General features: G+C 39.2%; 1 protein-coding gene across 4 annotated transcripts in view; it reads left to right on the top strand.

The window, feature by feature from the left end:
* The first annotated feature begins 16,058 nt into the window (after positions 1–16,058).
* Positions 16,059–18,640, top strand: part of LOC109958184 (CUB and sushi domain-containing protein 3-like) — a 229,504-nt gene continuing 226,922 nt past the window's right edge. For 3 of the 4 annotated variants that reach the window (XM_020596613.1, XM_020596612.1, XM_020596610.1), the window contains exon 1: positions 16,060–16,624. In XM_020596613.1, coding sequence (XP_020452269.1) covers positions 16,447–16,624 — 178 coding nt within the window. In that variant the 5' untranslated portion in view covers positions 16,060–16,446. Of the gene's footprint in view, positions 16,625–18,640 lie in introns of all 4 variants that reach the window. The other variant, XM_020596611.1, reaches the window with a different exon arrangement.

Raw genomic sequence — 18,640 nt, 5'->3', positions numbered from 1 at the left:
CCTTAACCACTAGCCTACCAGGGATGGCCAAATATAGCAAGAACCACGCCAATCAATTTTGCGTGAAGTGAAAAAAATGCTTGAAGAGCCAACATGGCTACATCCGCACTTTTCTCTCCCACCATTGTCGTTTTAGTTTGTTGAAGGTATGTAAAAAGCTGACAAATGAAATGTCTTCAAGAAACTTGAGCTGTCCTGTTGACTATTTCAGCACTTCAGATACAATTACAGAATTCAGGTTGAACAGCCGTGTTGTGACATCCTCTGTATTTGCTGTGGTAAACCCACACCCTACATTCTATTTTTATGATACAACTTCTACCTTTTCATTTTTGAAGTTTTATTGCATCATATCACTGCACAGCCTGCCTCATAACTCTGCCACAAGCTGCTGACTGTGCTGTGAATTGTATGAGGTACTTGGCAGGAGGAGTCACCTCTGTGCATGTGTGCCTTTGTAATGCTAATGAAAATTATGATGTCCTCTTCAGACCACTCAGAACCACATGTGAGAATAAAATACAGGGTGTTCTTGTATCAGGATAGCAGAAGTGGACAATGACCTCACTGCATCCTTCAGCCCTCCCCGTCACACACTAGACAACAGTTTGGTGTATTTCCATGTTTGTATATTAGACTGTGTAAGTTTGAAATAGGAGCACTGCTGCTTTGATGTTAAAAATAATATATTAATTATGGTGGCTGTGTCGAAAATGAGAGTCAACATGAGACACAGTTTCCCAAAATGTTGTTAAATGGTAACTAAAAGCAAACAGTATGGCAGCAACAATGACTATGTTAAAATACATACAGAGCTACATGATATGATGTAACACAGCAAACACCAGGTTAAAATCAGACTGTGATTCTGAGAAAAACAGTCACAATGCCAGGCACACCGTGGTAATAAATGCAAAGCTTGTGATTTTGGAATTTACCATCTGTGCAAGCTCTCTGACTCTGGCAGTGTTTTGCGTGCATTTTACAATAACAGAAACACAAAGGGGTTCTAAGGTTTTGCCCACAGTTCGGATCATATGTTTCATCTTTGTTAGAATTTATGTCAGTCAAATAATGAGGGATTTGTTTGTGGCTGAACTATTTATCTGTGTGATACTGTGTGAAACTATTCTTGTCTAAGATGGTTTATTATAACAACAGTAAGTTTATCAAAGGTGCAGCTGCACGGCTTAACTTGAACAAGATGTTAACTAGAATACAGCTGATAAATTTGTTGTAAATGTGGCCATAAGTAGCCCACCTATTAAATATTCATATACTTAACACATTGTAAGAGAAAATACTTCTACAAAAAGTGAATGTAGTAAGCCATGGGGCTCCAAGAGGAAGCAGAGTCACCAAAGGCTTTCTTATAATTCTTTTGTCAAATTAAATTGATTTGCATTATTTTTGCCTCTCAAAGTGCCAGAACTTTCATTAAAAAAATGAGAGAAAACCACAGATGAATATGAAAATTACACCTAGGGCCTTCAATAAAAAAACTCATTAGGAAGAAAAGTAGGAATCTTAAAAATGTCAAAGAAAGGTGGTTCTGTTTTATAGGAGGACAGGTGTGCAGAGAGGTGGTAAAGATGAAATGTTTATCATAAAGTACAACAAAAAGAAAACACAACACAACCTTAACCAGAAAATTTCCAGTGGAGCCAGCTTTGTAAAGGTTGATATCAGAATGACCTTAATGACTGGATCAAAGTAAATAGCAAAAAGGGGTGCAGAGAAAAGAAAAACAAGATCAGTACCTAGTTACTGTAGTTTTTTGTTCCACTCCTGTAAGAAATACTTCATATTGCCTATGCTACGTTGATATGATCAGATTTAACAAACAGCCTAGTAAACATGACACATATACAAGACTCATTGAACTGGGTTGACTATGTCACAGAAACATCACAATACAGCAATTAATCAAACATAACTAATAAAAACAAATGTATATTTACTAAACCTGCAAGGCTGATGTTTGGTTTCCATTATGTTCTATGTCAAACCCAGAGCTACCGGGAGATGGGTAAATTCCAATAGAAAAGCTAATTTAAAAAGGGGGGAAGAAAAAAACATCCTGAAACATTATATGCCAAAAGAACAGATGGATGTTGGCTCAGTAATCATAAATCATACACAATTGTTGCAGTGACATCACAAAGATGACAAATGACTCCCAGAATAATAGTGGAACTTGAATCTAAAGGTTTATTATTGATCTTGGAATAGGACTGATTGACAAAAATATTTTCTATAAGATTCATTAAATGAAAATGTTCCCAGACAAAAGAACAAATGCACACCAGAAACAAACAATATCAGCTGTTTATGCACATGAGAAAAGTGGGCACATGAAAAGAAAGCTATTAGCCAATGGACAGCTGTACAGAGGCCAAGGAGGCCATTCATATCCAATGCGTCACACCATCTTTGAGCAGAGATAGAAACTACAGTCTTCCTTTATTCATGGCCACCTGTTATCATGTGTTCCATACTTAGGTCATGCTAGATGGTTTGTCAGGCTCTAAAAGCCTTTTCCCCTGTAGGCAGTGGGAACCAGTAACATGGCAAACTTAAACATACACCTATATTTTTAGAATATGTAGTTGCAGTCATTGTGGCAAAGGCTATAATTTCAAGCAGTGCAGATCAGCCCCTGAAGTGCTTTTATTCTTTAAAAATCCTAGTCAGCCAACTGTATACATAGGAAACAGGAGATAATTTAGATCTACCGTAAAGTAAATTACCTATCCTCATTATGAATAATATTAATATTCTTCAATTGCTGCCCATCTATTTAACATGAATATGATTTAATTACTTTGGGAAACCAACACCATTTAATTATCTAATACATTCTTGTTCTTATTCTGTTCTAAGCTATTATGTTTAATGCCCAACCTGGTGATTATTATGCAGTAGATACTAATGGAATAATGGTAAAAGAGCAGGAGACTATGGAGGTAATTAGGAAGCAGTGGGTCATCTTGTTTGCCCAGGAGGATGCATAGGGAATTACCTTTACCACTGACAGAGGAGACAGGAGAGAAGAAGAAAGAAAGTAGTAAGGGAGAATATGATATAAATGTGGGGGAGATGAAAGAAGGGGAAAAAATGGAGAGAGGAACAGAGAAAGACTTGAGAATTGCAGTAGGATGGAGACTGAAAAAGAGAGAGAAAGGCGACAAGAGAGAGGAAGGAGAAAAATGAGACTTGTTTCGTTTTAAAATGATGGAATGTGTTCCCACCCCAGAGCTCTGTTCAATAAGCCGCCTTTTGTTGGAGACAGAAAGGAGAAGGGGAAAGAGAGAGAGACAGAGAGAGCAAAATGGCCACGTGTATATATGTGTGTGTATGTGGATAGAGAGCATATCCAACCCATAATTCCATAAAGAGCATTAGTCCGCCTCCTTTACTGCCTTCCATGCTGTTCTTTCATTTCACTGCTTGACTGATTATGATCAAAGAAAGGAGTAACAGATGGATCTCTACAGTCATGCATTAAAAAGACCTTATATGCTGATGGTGTTCTCTAAGTCAAGGGTTTCTATCTGATAAAGCAATTAACAGCTTTTATTTATTTATTTATTTTAATGTTAAAGTGCAAATTGTGAAATAAAGGCAGTCCAATGATACATATTCATGTTAACTTACCAGACAATGGTTTGTTTAAAGGTTTTGGTTATTTCCATCCCTCATATTAACACTTTATAAAAATAATACAAAATCATATATATATATAAAATCATACTGGGATTTATCCACATATAATAGTTGTAATAGTTGCTGTAGGTTTTAACACTTCCACATTGGTTTTATTTCTCAGCCTTGGAGGATGCAGCTTAGGCGAAAAGCAAAGAGGACAGGAAAATTGTGTGGATAGGGCTGTAGCCATAAACTACAGGCCATCTAATGGGCAGCATGTAGAGGTGTAATGGTATACAAAAACCCTGGTTCGATGCCTACCTCATTTTGGAAGTCACAATTCAGGTCATTTTCAGTACATAAGGGAAAAAAGAGAGAGTGTATCATGCATAAAATAGATATAAAAACCATGAAAACATTTTAAAAAAGTAATGTTTGATGATGACACCTATGACAAACATGTTTTGTAAAATCAAAACAATAATGTGAAAGATAGATGAGTGGACATGAAGTAATTAGTCTTACTGTAATCCTAAACCACATTCAGCGACCTGCAGTTTTGTGGAACCACAAACTGCTCATCAACAACATGGAGCTCCAGAGCCAGGGATACCTGCTAAAAGCTACAGACAGAGAGAGAACAAACTACGAGAGAGAGGAAATACAAAGGTAACTAAACAGCTTTCAGAAAGTGCTAACCTCCACCAAGCGGCACCTCCATTTCCCTATACTGCCATAAAAGCAATATTCCCATGATAGTTTGACCCTCACAATATTATCCCTTCATCATGAAAACCTACTGCTGGCATTTGGTAATGACATCATTATTAGTTTGAAAGTTATTCAAGAAAAATAATAGACATTCACTCACTGGTCTAGGGGTAAAACTTCAGTGAGCGGACAACGGGTAAAACGGTGAAGACGTCACATTTCTGCAAATTTGCGTTTTGCTTGTTCAACTGTTCAGCTGTTTGATATATTGCTCATACCTTCTCCATTAATGGATGATTGCTGCGCTATGGAGAGATCCTTCTCATAGTTCTGTTCTCCCTCTGCTCAGCTGACTGCCTGTGTGGGAGGGGCACAGCCCCTCCCTCCTCCAAACAGCGACCAATACAGAGAAAATGCAGTGAAAACCAATCAAGATGGTCCATGTCAAGCTGAGAGGTTATGCGGAGCAAAGTACAGGGTATGCCACTTGTTAGGCTCCGATAGTGGAAATGCAACAATAAAGTAGATACTTCTTTAGCTGTGTATGTGCTCGTATTGCACAGCCGCACACTTTGGCCACAAGGGGGCTCACATACAGTCATCAGCAGCTTTTCCAGCACTCACAATGATTAGTAATCTTAGTGAGGAATAGTTATTCCTGCAACCAAATTGTGATACGAAGCAGCACCAAAATCTAATCAAATGTTGTGTGGGCCATATTCTACCTCTCAAAAAAAAAAAATCATCAAAATGTATTTATTACTCTTTGAGTTATGTTGTTAACAAACAAAGAAACAAACCAACCACATACACCTGCAAAAGCATTATCCCTCTCTTGGTGGAGGTAATAACTTTCAGTGGTGGCATATTAATGCACTGAGCGAGTGGAGGAGAGGAGCTCAGTGCAGGCCTAAAGCAGCATAACTAAGGGGTGGTTCAGGGTCACCAATTTTAGATCTTTTGACTTAAAATGAATTGAGTGAATGAACTTCTGAGAGTTCATTGAACTCATTAAATTAGCCTTCAGGATCTCTAGCATGCATTGCTTGAAAGTTAAAACTAGTGATGTGCCACTTATTTCCATTTTAATCTGATACCAAGTAAAATCCAGGCTGGCATCACCAATACCTATACTGATATTGATACTTTGTGCAACAAAACAAGGGAAGTGATAGGTCCAGACAAGAGAGACTAATGGAGGAGAGGAGATAGGCTATAAAGTATAAGGCATATCTACCTGATCCAGGCTGGCATCACCAATACTTATACTGATATTGATACTTTGTGCAACAAAACAAGGGAAGTGATAGGTCCAGACAAGAGAGACTAATGGAGGAGAGGAGATAGGCTATAAAGTATAAGGCATATCTACCTATAAGGGCTTGCCGTGTTTAGTAACAGCAAATGGTGCATACTGTGAAGGCGCGTTTCTGCAGTTCAGATACTGAACTGTTGGCGGTGGGACTACGTCCGTACTTCATACTTGCAGGGACCCTTTACATGCCATCTTGGTTGTTTACTTCCCTCCACCCAACAACCGCATATGACATCCACTCTGCTGCCAAGAGACTCCAGACTGAATTTTTCTTATTCTGCAGTATCTCACACAACTACAGAGCAGTAGTTTGCATATGACTATGACAGGCAGAAGGAGAAGTAGTTCCTATCAACTGGGCATCAACCTGGATAGTGTAATTACTGTCTAATGTGTCCCAAATTAGCCTGCTTATTTTAGATAATGATCTTTTAACATGGTAATTGATCCTGGAACAGGAAACACTGGGATTGGAAGTACTGATAATTCAGGATCACTCTGCGCAACACTAGTAAAAACGTGAGACTTTTTTGTATTTTAGAGCAGCCATACATGTTAAAACCTGGCTGTGTGTCTTCAGTGTGTGCTAAATTAAGTCAAGCTTTTTCCTCTTCATAATAAGAAAAACACTGCTAACCATTATCAAGGTTATTCTGTCCCTTCCCTCTTGCACTTAAAATGTAACAAGGGCAGCTGTAGCTCAGGAGGTAGAGCAAGTCATCTCCTAACTGGAAAATTAGGGGATTGATTCCCGGCTTGTCCGGTCCACGTGTCCTTGAAAACAAAACACTGAACTCCCAGTTGCTCCCAGTGATGTCACTGGTATGTGGGTGCTTGGGAGTGTGAATAGCCAAATAGTGTGAAAGCACTTTGAATGTGCTGCAGTGCATAGAAAAGTGCTATATAAGTATAGGAGGAGTTTTACCAACTTTAGTGCAAAATGCCATCTTCTCAATGTCTTTACTAACACTTCTGCTTTTCCTGCTCTGACAAGGCTAAAATATGTGTAGTCACATAACGGCTATGTCACATAAGGGCTATGTTGTAAGGTCATAGGTCTAGTTGTTATGTGGTGAGGCACTACATGTTAATGTATAAACAAACAATTCAATTTTATGTTTATGTAGTAGCCGAAAATGAATGTAGGATGAATTTTGATGAGTCGCATTTAGATTTGTGGGATATGCAGTATTGAGTGACTGCGATCATCAAGGAGACCACAAACCCTGCTCTAAGTAGGACATAGATCCTGATTAACCCTGCTGATTTAAGATCCCAGGCCACCAGATGTGCGTTATATATGGGAACACTTATGCAATCAGAAATACACCAGCTATAAATGGCAGTCTCAGCTGTAGAATCTATCACCACTTCAACCCTTCACTGAGGTCACAGCTCTGGTCTGCAGACCATCATACCAAATTGTAACCGCACCATTTCCTCCCACAGTTCTGTACCTACTCCTTTCTTTAAATCTTCGTCACCCATCTTGTCTTAGTTCGTCTCTGCGTGCATCAACAAATCTTTGCAAATGGCAGAAGTGCCCACTGCCTATAAAACAGGAGCTCTGAGTTCAATCCTTTGGAAGTGTAACCTCAGTCAAGGCTCAGACTACACAGACCCATCACCAAACTGCTGTTTCTCACTGATGTGTTACAACATGCTGCTGCAGACACAACTGTCCAAAATATGAGCTTGGTCAAACATTTTATTTGCTGTTGGTTCACACCAGCGCAGAAATTGTGTTGAATGAAGCTTTTTCATGATTGGCCAGCTCAGCCTCAAGTCTCTTTTTCATTTTTATTATAGAATCACAATAATGCCCTCCATTGGTGTGTCCCACATAGGTTTTTGGTTTACTTCTCCCACATACACAATGACATTTAGGTATTATTTGTTTCAATAGGTATATATGAACAGCGGCAAGTATAAAAAATAGGTCGCAGTGTGATTTTCACAAGCTGTAAGATGTAGTGTAGAATTTGAGAGGCTGCAGCATTAGCACAAGATGTAAGTGTTGAGTTGTATTTCTATAAGATGAAAACATTGTTAGTATTACTTGGTAAAAGGACTACTTGCTTTACCCACTGAGGCCACCAGGAGCAACTTGGGGCTCACTATCTTTCCCAGGGACCCTTCAACATGAGGACCGGAGAAGCTGGGGATCAAATCGCCAACCCTGCAGTCAGAGGGCAACCTGCTCTACCTCCTGGGTCACAGCCTCCCCTTACATCCATACTATTCCATACGGTATTATGAATAAATAAGTTCTCAAACTTTAGAACTTGTTTTATAAATTCAAGGTATTTTGCAAGTAGAATATATAACTGGCAAGACATACTGGTTGAATTTGCTTCATTGAATCATTAAGATGTTCCATAGAGGTGTTATGAGACAATAATAGAATCATATAGAGGACGTCTCTCTAGCTATGCACAGTGACTTATTTATTTATATCTGTCCTAATCCAAACACAACCACAGACGTACAGTATATATTCTATTCAGAAATGCCTTTCTTTGTTCTCCTGCTTACCTGAAACATTTGTCACTATTCAGCATCCTTGAAAGTTAGTTGACAATCATTTTATAAGTTAGAGCTTTTTCAAACTCTTGGTGACTTTTCAATTACACAGTGTCCACATTAAAACAAAATACACAACATTCATAATATATGTGCAGTTTTAACTGCTATTCACTAATGACCTTAACTGTGGTGTGGCAAACATTAACAATATGGGAAGATGTGTTTTATTTTTTATGGGTTATCTTAGTTATTTGTAAAATACGTTTATGTTGATTTGATAACATTTCACTCAGAGAGTGAAGATTCCTTTGATTTTCTTTAGTGAGATTTTGGCAAAGTCTTGTATATGCAGGAGTGATTGGGGTGGTTCAGTTTATTTATTTTGCTTTATTAAACAATAACGGCACAACAAAAATGACATTCAAATCAAAGCAAAAGGAAATGAAGGCTATTGAAGATATTCAGGCAGATGCTAACACTCACCAGAAAGGAGCAAAACTAGACAGAGACATGATGCATAATAACAATAGCAGTCTGCAAAACACAATAAATGCAGGAATGAAAAGTAAAAAAGAAAGCACAAAACATACAGTGCTTCTACTTTATCAGTGAGATTTGAGTTGAGCAAGGAAGCACAACAGAAGCAACAAGCACAAAAACTAGGCACCATAGAGCATCAAAAAACAGAAGATAAGCTCAATTAGAACAACAGTGGAAGGTTGTGTGGGCAGGAAAAAGATCCAAATGTAGGTTGTAATTTTCCTAAAGCTGCCAAAATAATTCATTTTTGTAGTTTAAGAGACTGTTTTGTTACAAGACTGAAACTAACAAATTTGTCAAATTCTGTGAAATCCAATCTGTGTATGCTGTCATGCCTTTCACTGAGCCAAACAGTGGAAGGCATGACACGGCGCTGTGAGTTATCAGTTCACCGTCTCGCTTTCTCTCACATTAACTGATAAATTCCCTCAGCTTCTTCTCACATACATTTGCACATACATGCAATTTTCTAGCACCCCTATTTTCAGATCTTATAATTCACTTGTTTAAAGCTTTGTGAACTGATATTAGCTATAAGTGCTCTCATAAATGTGACTTGTTATTTTCCAGATGATTTCCCACTTTGTTTCTGTTACAGTAATGAAGGCAGCTATACAGATGTTGTTTCTCAGGAAATCAGAGAGAGTTTGGTGTACAGCCTCAAGCCTCAAGCCTCAGTGATGCTGACACCAAGAAGTTTTCCTATGCTTTTTGTCTCTCTGGTGGTGCTGGGAAGTTTCCATTCTTGACTCCTTCACACAGACAAAGATGACATCCAAAAACTATATATATATATATCAGGAAGCTCTATACAGGTATTTATTCATCAAAGACAACAAGTCTAATTAGTCTTTTAAAGGGCAATCACAGTGGAAACATGGAAATTAGCCCTTGATTGCTACAATTTGGTAATTAGGCATAAGGAAAAATGAACATGCTCACATTTCACAGCGCCCAGTTAAATTGCATTAAAATGGAATTCAATCAGACTCCACAATCAACGTACTTTATTTCCATACAACAAAAAACAGTCCCAGCTGCATACCTGTTATGCCTTCAATTGACTGTTTCTATGCAATGGGCTAGATGCAGGAGGGCCCAAACAACATCCTTAAACAAAAGGTCATTTGGCAAATTTTCCACAGAGGGAAGAAGAGTGATAAAGTATGTCTCCCACTGCAGGTGGAGAACTTCCTCTCTGAACTACATCCACTCTACTCTACTGTCTCCAATTTCTCCTTCAAATTCCCCCTTCTGTCTCTCTGTCCAGCATTTATTCTATTTATTGTCCAGCCTTTTCAAACCAACAGGATCATTTTGTGGTCACATGGATATTGTAAGAACCAAAAGGGCCCAGCCTTTGATTTCTTTGCGTTTGTTTGCTTGACCTAATGAGGATCTGGGAATTGAGGCTTATCACACTGTAGTGTTTCACTATAAGGCACCCTGGTTAAAATACAGCCTCAATATGAACATGTAAAATGTAAATGTAAGGCTGTCTTTGAAGTGCAGTTTACAGCGCATATACAAGATTTTATGTTCAGCCATAGGAATAACAAGACAAATGGATCCGCTTCTCTTAGTTTTTGCAAGTACAGCAAACTAAATGTACATTTACCTCAGATAATAACTGTATCATTAAGGTTGCTGGACATCCATGGAGACTGAACAAAAACATGAATTTAATCCATTTTAGAAGTATGATCCAGTTAATAAATAGTTAATTAGTTAATAGATTCATACTGTATATAATAATCAAGTCTAGCATACATTTAATTCCATTTAGATGCAATATACATTTACCCTGACACAACAACAATGACCTACACTAACCTATCTCATTCTCTTCATGCTCTCTTCCTCTCAAGAACACAAAGAATTGATTAAATTTGTGATTGCATTAATATATTTGTGTAAATTTAAGTAGTGACTCATCTAACCCACCAGCTCAACCTACTCATTTGCAGCTCTGTTCAGAAAGATCATTTGTGTGCATTAGAGTAAGAGATTTCAAAGTCATACCGTACACAGAAAAAAAGACCACTGCGCCATGTGTTCTTGTACACACTTGTGGAACAACTGTTTTGTTCTTTGAGACATTTACAACCTCCTCCACATCCATATTAACCTACTTTGTGACCACTTCACCTTCATTTCATGCTACATAAATTTGGATATGTATATTAACTTCATCTAATGAAAAAATCTGGTAAGCAGAGTTATTAATGAGCTGATGCAATTACACACCTTGTTTCTTGCTGAAGGCAATGAAATATTGTTGTATTGCTTAATTTTACTGAACTATTGATTACTGTGTTTCCTGCTTTCAAACTGCACAGTAACAGTGTCAGTGAAGATGTGAATTGCAGCACCATCAGGGTGCCTTTGTACCATCACTTGACTTAGCTTGCCTTAACTAGCCTGAGCCGCAGGTACAATAAGTCGGTGACCTACGGGGAATATAGTGAGCCGCTCTGACATGCATTTCACCTTGGGAACAGCACTAAGTGTTGTAAAAACTGCTAAGCTGCTTAGCAGGATGTTTGATTTGCCTCGGTCTTGTAACAGGGTCTGTAAAAAGTAATGTTAGCTCTAAAAAAATAAAACAAAAACAGTTACAGTATCTGCCACTTTTTTTTACAAACACAAATCCAACATGCTCAAGCGCACAGTGTACCGTGTTGTACATGCTGTAAAATGATGATCTAGTGTTGATTGATTTTGTGGCTTTGGCAATGAAGTGCTGACGGCATTTAGAAATAACATAGCTATTCTGGTCACGTTGAGACAAGTATTATGCAACAGCATGCACTTATTTGTAGCTGTATTTTAAAGGGGATTCAAAGGGGTAATTTTCTCCTCAGCAGGGATAATTTGGCAACATGAGCAACAAGAAACAAACACATTTCAAAAGTCATGCTTACATTTGAAGCATACATTTCCCACCTTTTTTGCCTCAAAAGGTTGCCTGTTCAGTGCTGCCTTAAATGTGTTTTAAGCGTACACTTTAGTCAGTGTAGTTATGTCTGGTATTTCACAGTGTGATTACCCGTGGCTGTCATGAATACCAGATTATGTACCAGAAAACTTAAAGTAAAAAAGCCCAACATATTTTTAATACCATTAGCACATTTCTAAGGCTCTCCTCTGCACTTACAATCAAACACACTGTTTTTCCTCTCAAAAAAGGTGTTTAACTCATTTTTGTGCCCCTGTGGAGTGAATCAAAAAGCTAGCGTTAGCTTATTCTCTCCTCCTCTCTCTCAATCAGCAGTTTTCCCCTTTGATCTTTTATTCATATGATTAAGCCTGTGTATCACCACACTGTTCATTCTACGTTTCAAAATACGATGAGACTATCTTTGAAGTTGGATATGCTGCAGTGGAGTCACGTTTGCAAAGAATGATTGTTTTCATCTCCCCACCTCTATCTGTAGTTTCACAGTTTAATGCTGGAATGGACAGAATTTCCATCCTGTTAATTATGCCATTTAAATGATTTGATCCAAAGTGTAAAGACACACAAATAGTTCCACATTATCTTTGAAATCTTTTCCATCATAAATGAAAAAAACAACAACAAAAAAACTAAAACACTGTGGCTCTTCAATGCTTCTCCCATATAGTAGCTGTGGCTTATGTCACCCATAATATGTCTTCTGTTTGCACATTAATTTGGTATCTAGTTCGATTCACTTTACATTACATTTTCCTTGTTACTTCTGTGCTCCTCAAATCTTTTCTTTTCACCAGCTTATTAGAAAGCTGTACCCTTGGTTCCTTCCTCCATCTGTCTCGCTTTCTCATGTTTGTCATTGCCAACAACTTCAATTCACCCTTACTCTGCCTTCTGTTTACCTGTTTGTCCTTCCCTTTCCTGTCTTTCTCTTGCTATCTTCCACTCTCTTCTATCTCTCACCTTTGTTTGCCACCATCACTCAATCAATAATTTTAACCTTTGCTCTCCCCTTCCCGTTTCCCTTTCTCTTTCAGACTGAAGAAAGTTTAATGTCAGATGTGTGAACACAAAAGATGAGCAGTGATCTGACTGAATCTCATATAAAGCTCAATGAGGAAAGACAGCAGAGTGTGGTAAACTCACATAACAAGGTAAAAGTCTTGAGATTTCAGAAAAAGGAGAGGTAGATATTGAAGTAATATGAAGAGGAAAGACAAAATATTGTGTGTAAAGTAAATTTTATTAAGCTTTTCTTCAACTGAAAATGTGACAAATTGGTTTTCATGTCACTTTCTTCTATTTCTAAACTAAACAAACTTGCCATGACTCATAGCTCAAAGTCTTGCTCTGAGCTAAAGAGCTAGCATCGCACCGATGATAATCTTGCCATGTCAGGGATATTATCATTGCATATTTCTGTCAGTACGCCACCATGTAAGCTGCTACAGGATAAGATGGGAAGGTGTGATTTGCATAATTGTAAGATCCATTTTACATTACTCTGTGCAGTGGATTCTACATAAAGGGGAAAACTGACCTCTATTTCCCAACTCACCTCTGTCATTATTCACTGATTATCCACTCTGGCGTGGTTACTGAGTTTATTAGAACATAAAGCCGTGCACTCAAAGCTGCTCACATGTACACACAAGCATGAAGAAAAAATGCATAACAGAGAATAAATGTTGCTTTGGACTCAGTCAGTTTGAAGGTCTTATTTGAAGCATCTCATTTGAGCCCCAAATGCCTTCTATCACATGTACTTGTACACAAACACTGATTCCACCCCCATCCCTCTATCTTTTACTCATATGCACAGATATTTCCCTCCAAACCTAGTCACCTGCCCACATCTTCCCAGTACCCCTTGGGTGCTGTAAGCATCAAACTTGAAGCAACAGAGCAGCAGAACCCAGAAGTGGATTAGAGGCCAGATGTAGACACATTCCTCTGGGGGGGGGAGTCAAGCCAGCTAATCTGACCCCAGCACTTACTCTATCAACCCCCTGCACTTGCCCCAGCACATAAACAGAAACAGAAGCAAAATAATATAATCCAGGTGTGAAGATTTCACCTTCTGTGGATACCAGGGCATACTACACCACAAACACATGTACAAAAAGATTTATACACACATTTTAATTTATACCCCTGAAAGACCCATGTTATGTACACACAAAGAGTTGGCAATTGTGCATACCATGCATACATTACAGTATGCATACACAAAGGCACCCCTCTCCCCACCCCTAGTTCTCAAATATGGCTGCTGCTAAACAGAACATGCTGCCCAACTTCACATGTAGAACAACCTGGGTCAAACTGTTCAGTCAGTTGGCTGATTATCCAGTTGGTTAGATGACTGGATCTATTCTTTTGATGCAGTGGCTGATGCGTAAAAGCATATTCACTGCATGAACATGCAACATGTTTGCACACAAACACTTCCATAGTCACAGAATGCTCACAATGCTTGCACACATGGACACATGTGCAAGAACATGTATGTATGATTTGGCACAGAAAAACAACACAAGGATCAGGCAGTAGGCAGTCTGATCGCTCATGAAGCAACAAGCGAGAACTGGCAAGAAGCATCGATACAACTGAAGACCAATCTCCTGGGCCCACCTGTATCTTTACCGTGGTAAAGACAAGCTGCCTGGTACCTCAGTTCATTCCCAACAGCCTCCACTGGACCTGTGGACACCTGAAGAATTCTGATGCCAGGAGGGAATAAGGGACCTTCCACGTCACACTGACGGATATGCAGTGGTTTGCCTCTGCTGCATAAACAACTCCACAGAGAAATGGAGCAAAGACACAAATCTATCACTCGTGTGGTAGCAATTCAGTATGTATAAGTGGAATGATATAGATTTATATCAAGTTGTGCATAGAAACATGTAAAATGAGATTTTCACAGACTCCTGAAACACATATCATAGAGTTGACAAAGACACAATAAAACACAGTTCACAAAATACAAAGTTAATGAAGTGCAACAAGTATTTACAACATAAAATCTCAAATAAATCTTATAGCATTACAGTTATCAATGCTATATTTACTATATAACCATATGGCCTCCACAATTGAATTATGTTTTTTAAAAGTTTGGCCAAGGACAACAATTCAATTGCCCCCAGATGCCTTATAATTAGAGGAGGATAGAATAGGCTCAAGCTGCTTTCTTCCATTTATTCTCCCTGGCTAGAACAGGGCTATGGTGGGAGGTTTACCTTGTCTAGACAACTAACCTTGAATACAGAACAGAATCATACAAGAATATAATAATCTGAAAAGCAGATTTACACTCTGGAGTGGAATTTTAGATAAGAGGAAAAATACTTCTTTTTTTTTTTTTTTTTTTTTTTTTTTTTAAAAATCCATTAGTTTATCAGTTTATTAAATGTTTTGAATTATGCAGCAATTATTAAGCAGCCCCAATGACAAGCTGGTCGACAGGTTCAGCACCACGGACAGCTCCTCTACCGTCAATTACTGATGAGCACCTCCTAATTTCTCTTCCGAGAGACTCTGGGTTAATCCATTAGGTTTCCCTGTGAACCCACCCTGCTGGCTTTATACTAATAAATCTGGCCAATAGTAGGTCACAGGATACTGGTTTCTTTGGAGGTCATTGCAATTACAAATATTAATTGGGTAATATTCAAAGCTAATGCTATGCACACCTTTGATTTATTACCGGTTTATTTCCAAAAGTGCTCAACTCACACAGAAAAAAACTTTAATCTGTTGGACTGTAGAATCATTGTGGCTATAAGAATCCAGACTATATATTAATGAGAAAGGAAGCGGGTCCCTCCATATTACAATCAACAGCTCTTGAAGAAAACCTATCTATTCTTGAGTTACAGAGGGAATGATGTTCATTCCATGCAGTCACGGCCTCTTACTTCACTGCTCCCCTTTCCTTCTCCGTTTCAAAGTAGAGGTCTGTGACTCTTCCGAAGCTAGATGGCAGAAGAGCCCCATTGCAGCCAAGCTGCGCTTTGCGCCGTCATCATCCCATCTTTGCATTGCAAATTGCCCAACCCCATCACTCCCAATAACGGCTGCGCTCCATCTCCAAAATGAAAATCAGAGTTATGGTGAGATTGCCTACCAGGCGATTTTCTTTCATCAGCTTTCGAAACGGGATGCCCCCAAACACACACACACACACACACACAGACGCACACACATAAGCCACACGCTGTCATTAACACAGGTCATTTCCTTCTCAGGACTGACATTCTTCCCATAAAAACATGCCTCTTCCTCTCTAGCCACCCACACGTCACTCTTCCTGTTTCATGATTTGTTACCCACACATCAGCCACATCATACTTACACAGGACGCTCTCCTTCTCTACCCCCCACCAAGAAAAAACCCACCTTGTCTCTCTCACTATGCGTGGTTCAATTGCCGATCGATAACGGCAGCATTCAAACTGTAGGCTATAGACTCCTCTACATTTTATAGGGACTCAAAAGGAATGATGCTCACCGGCAGATGCATGAGGGCACCACCAGAGATCCTCACATTTGATGCCCCTCTCAGCAGAGATGGTTGAGCCCTCGTTCAGGTTGCTGTGGTCTTATCCTAAAATTCAGTCTTGCTCACTTCTCTCCTATCAGCTGACATAGCGCGGCTCTGCCTGTTTCTCCTCTGAGAAGGAAATTTACTTCAACCGCACAGAAAGAAACAACAAGCTATAGTTTTCATCTGTTAGTTGTGAACATGAGGGAGGTTGACAGAGACGGATACTACGACGGATCTATTGAACTACGGGACATTTTCAACAGGAGATGCATTAAATGTGGCCAAGGGGACTTTGTTCAAGCCAGAACGATGAGGATTAAGACAGGACTTGTTTTTTGGAATCTCATTTTTTCACTGATGCTCACTTGTGTGAAAGGTAAGAGCCACTGCAGCAATTCTCTATATTTTCTGATGCGCTTGGTGTGACTCTCTGTGTATGTGTCCGCGCGCGCGCGCGTGTGTGTGTGCGTGCGTGCGTGCGGGAAATCAAAAGCGTTAACGTTACTAACGTGCACAAAATAGCCCACCACTGTCTACTGGTTGGAGTTTTACGGGACGCATTTCACCCGTTTAGTTATCAATGCAGGCTTTGACTGAGTCGCTCAATAGATATTCTTGCGTCTTCTAATCGCCTACGTGAGCTGCTTTGCTTAGTATGCTAACTAGTGAATGTTGAGGCGCAAGTGCATGCACTGCAGACTTCCTATAGTATGTTGAAAGATTCCAGTTATTTAGGCTGAATTCGTTCGCATCGTCTCTTGATTTGGTTCGAATATTCAGCTATTTATGTAGAATTTGCGTCAGGACAGTTTCTCGGCAGAATCTTATTAGAAGCGTTAATGGTGCCAAGGCAATTAGTAGTGTGGAACCAATTTGTCCATTGGTATTTTTCGGACTAACCAGTACAGGCAGGTGTAAGGTGGGCTTCTTAGTATTCTAGTGGCTCTTCTCAGGGTCTGCCCATTTGAATACTCGCTGTAGCTGGTGAGGTGTCTGCTTCCATTTTTCCTTATATGTACCAGTTCAATTGATTTCGACCAATGAGTATTTCACCAAAATATCACTTTTCTGATGCAGTTTTACAAGATCGTATTGTTCTTTTTCTGAGAATATGAAGCATCAAAATTTCTAGACTTTGTCACCAACTGCTTTAACCCCCCCTCCTTTTCCTTTCCTGGTTCACCATACTAATTCAATTTGTGCTATTTACACAGAGCTTCTGAAAAAACAGTAAAAGCAATTGTTGCTCTTTTACCACACTGCAATTGCCATGTTGTCCACTAACATTTAAATATTTACAGAAAACAAACAAAAATGCATTTCTTGCTTCCTTGCAATGTCAGTTACTATTATTATTTTTATAAAAACACTGAGCACTAATACGTGTGCCTGCTTTTCTGTCCCATATAGTTAATGCTGCACTCAGTGTACTATGTGAAATTCCAACTAATTCCAAAAGCCAGTGAAAAAAGGCATGTCCAATTCCAACCTGCACAATGTTCTGTATATTTGTTTGTACGTGCATGTATTCAGGGACATTGTGTAGGTGAGTGGATGGCAGTTTATCTGTTGAATGTGTATGTGTGTCTAAGTATGGCCACTCTCCTATATCAATTTGCATGCAGATTGTTCACCCTATGAGTTATTCTCATGTCTCACTGTTGGAGGTGGATGAATTGTGTAGCATGCAAGTAGCAGCGCCCACCAAAAATTAGCTAAGTCGAGTTGAGCTGAGTCTGGCATAGTGCTGTGTCTTCACCACCCACATTGTGGCAATGTCAAACCTCTAGGCCATTGCCAATCCTCCTAGTCCTGTTACTTATTAGGGAGCTAGCCAGCCACGAATTGGAGGGGAGGAAGGAGGAGGCCTGGGTCTTCATTTGGAAACGAGCCAAGGAAACAGTGATACAGTGCAAGGCAAGGAGGAAAGAAACAACTATTGTTCTTCTGCTTTGACAGTTGATACAATGTTTGTGGAAATAAAAAGATTATCTCCTAGATCTGGCCTGTGACTCACTTCGCCTGCTAAGATAATGATGCTGTAAAAAATCCCCCTATCTAGCAGCAAAGCTTGTACAACACAGCTTTGCTAGATGGTGCTTTTTCACTGACTAGAATTTAGATTATTTTTGAGCCATAATCCTGCACTTGGGTGGTGCACAGTTCTCATTCTTGGTATATGAACCTATCTATTGCCTGTTTGATTGATTCTTAGCACTCCAGACACACCATGAAGTGAAGTTCAGTGACATTTAGCAACTTACTGCACAGTGATGTTTGAAAAACCTAACTAACTAACAAAAATATATCACTGCGCAAGCCCACTACCAAATAATCAAGGACATCCACTGCAGCTGTGTTACCTAATTCTTGGGAAGTTATAAAACTGTTT

Source organism: Monopterus albus, unplaced genomic scaffold (genome assembly GCF_001952655.1).
Source record: "Monopterus albus unplaced genomic scaffold, M_albus_1.0 scaffold31.1, whole genome shotgun sequence".
NCBI lineage: Eukaryota > Metazoa > Chordata > Actinopteri > Synbranchiformes > Synbranchidae > Monopterus > Monopterus albus.
This window is presented reverse-complemented; position numbering and strand designations above follow the sequence as displayed.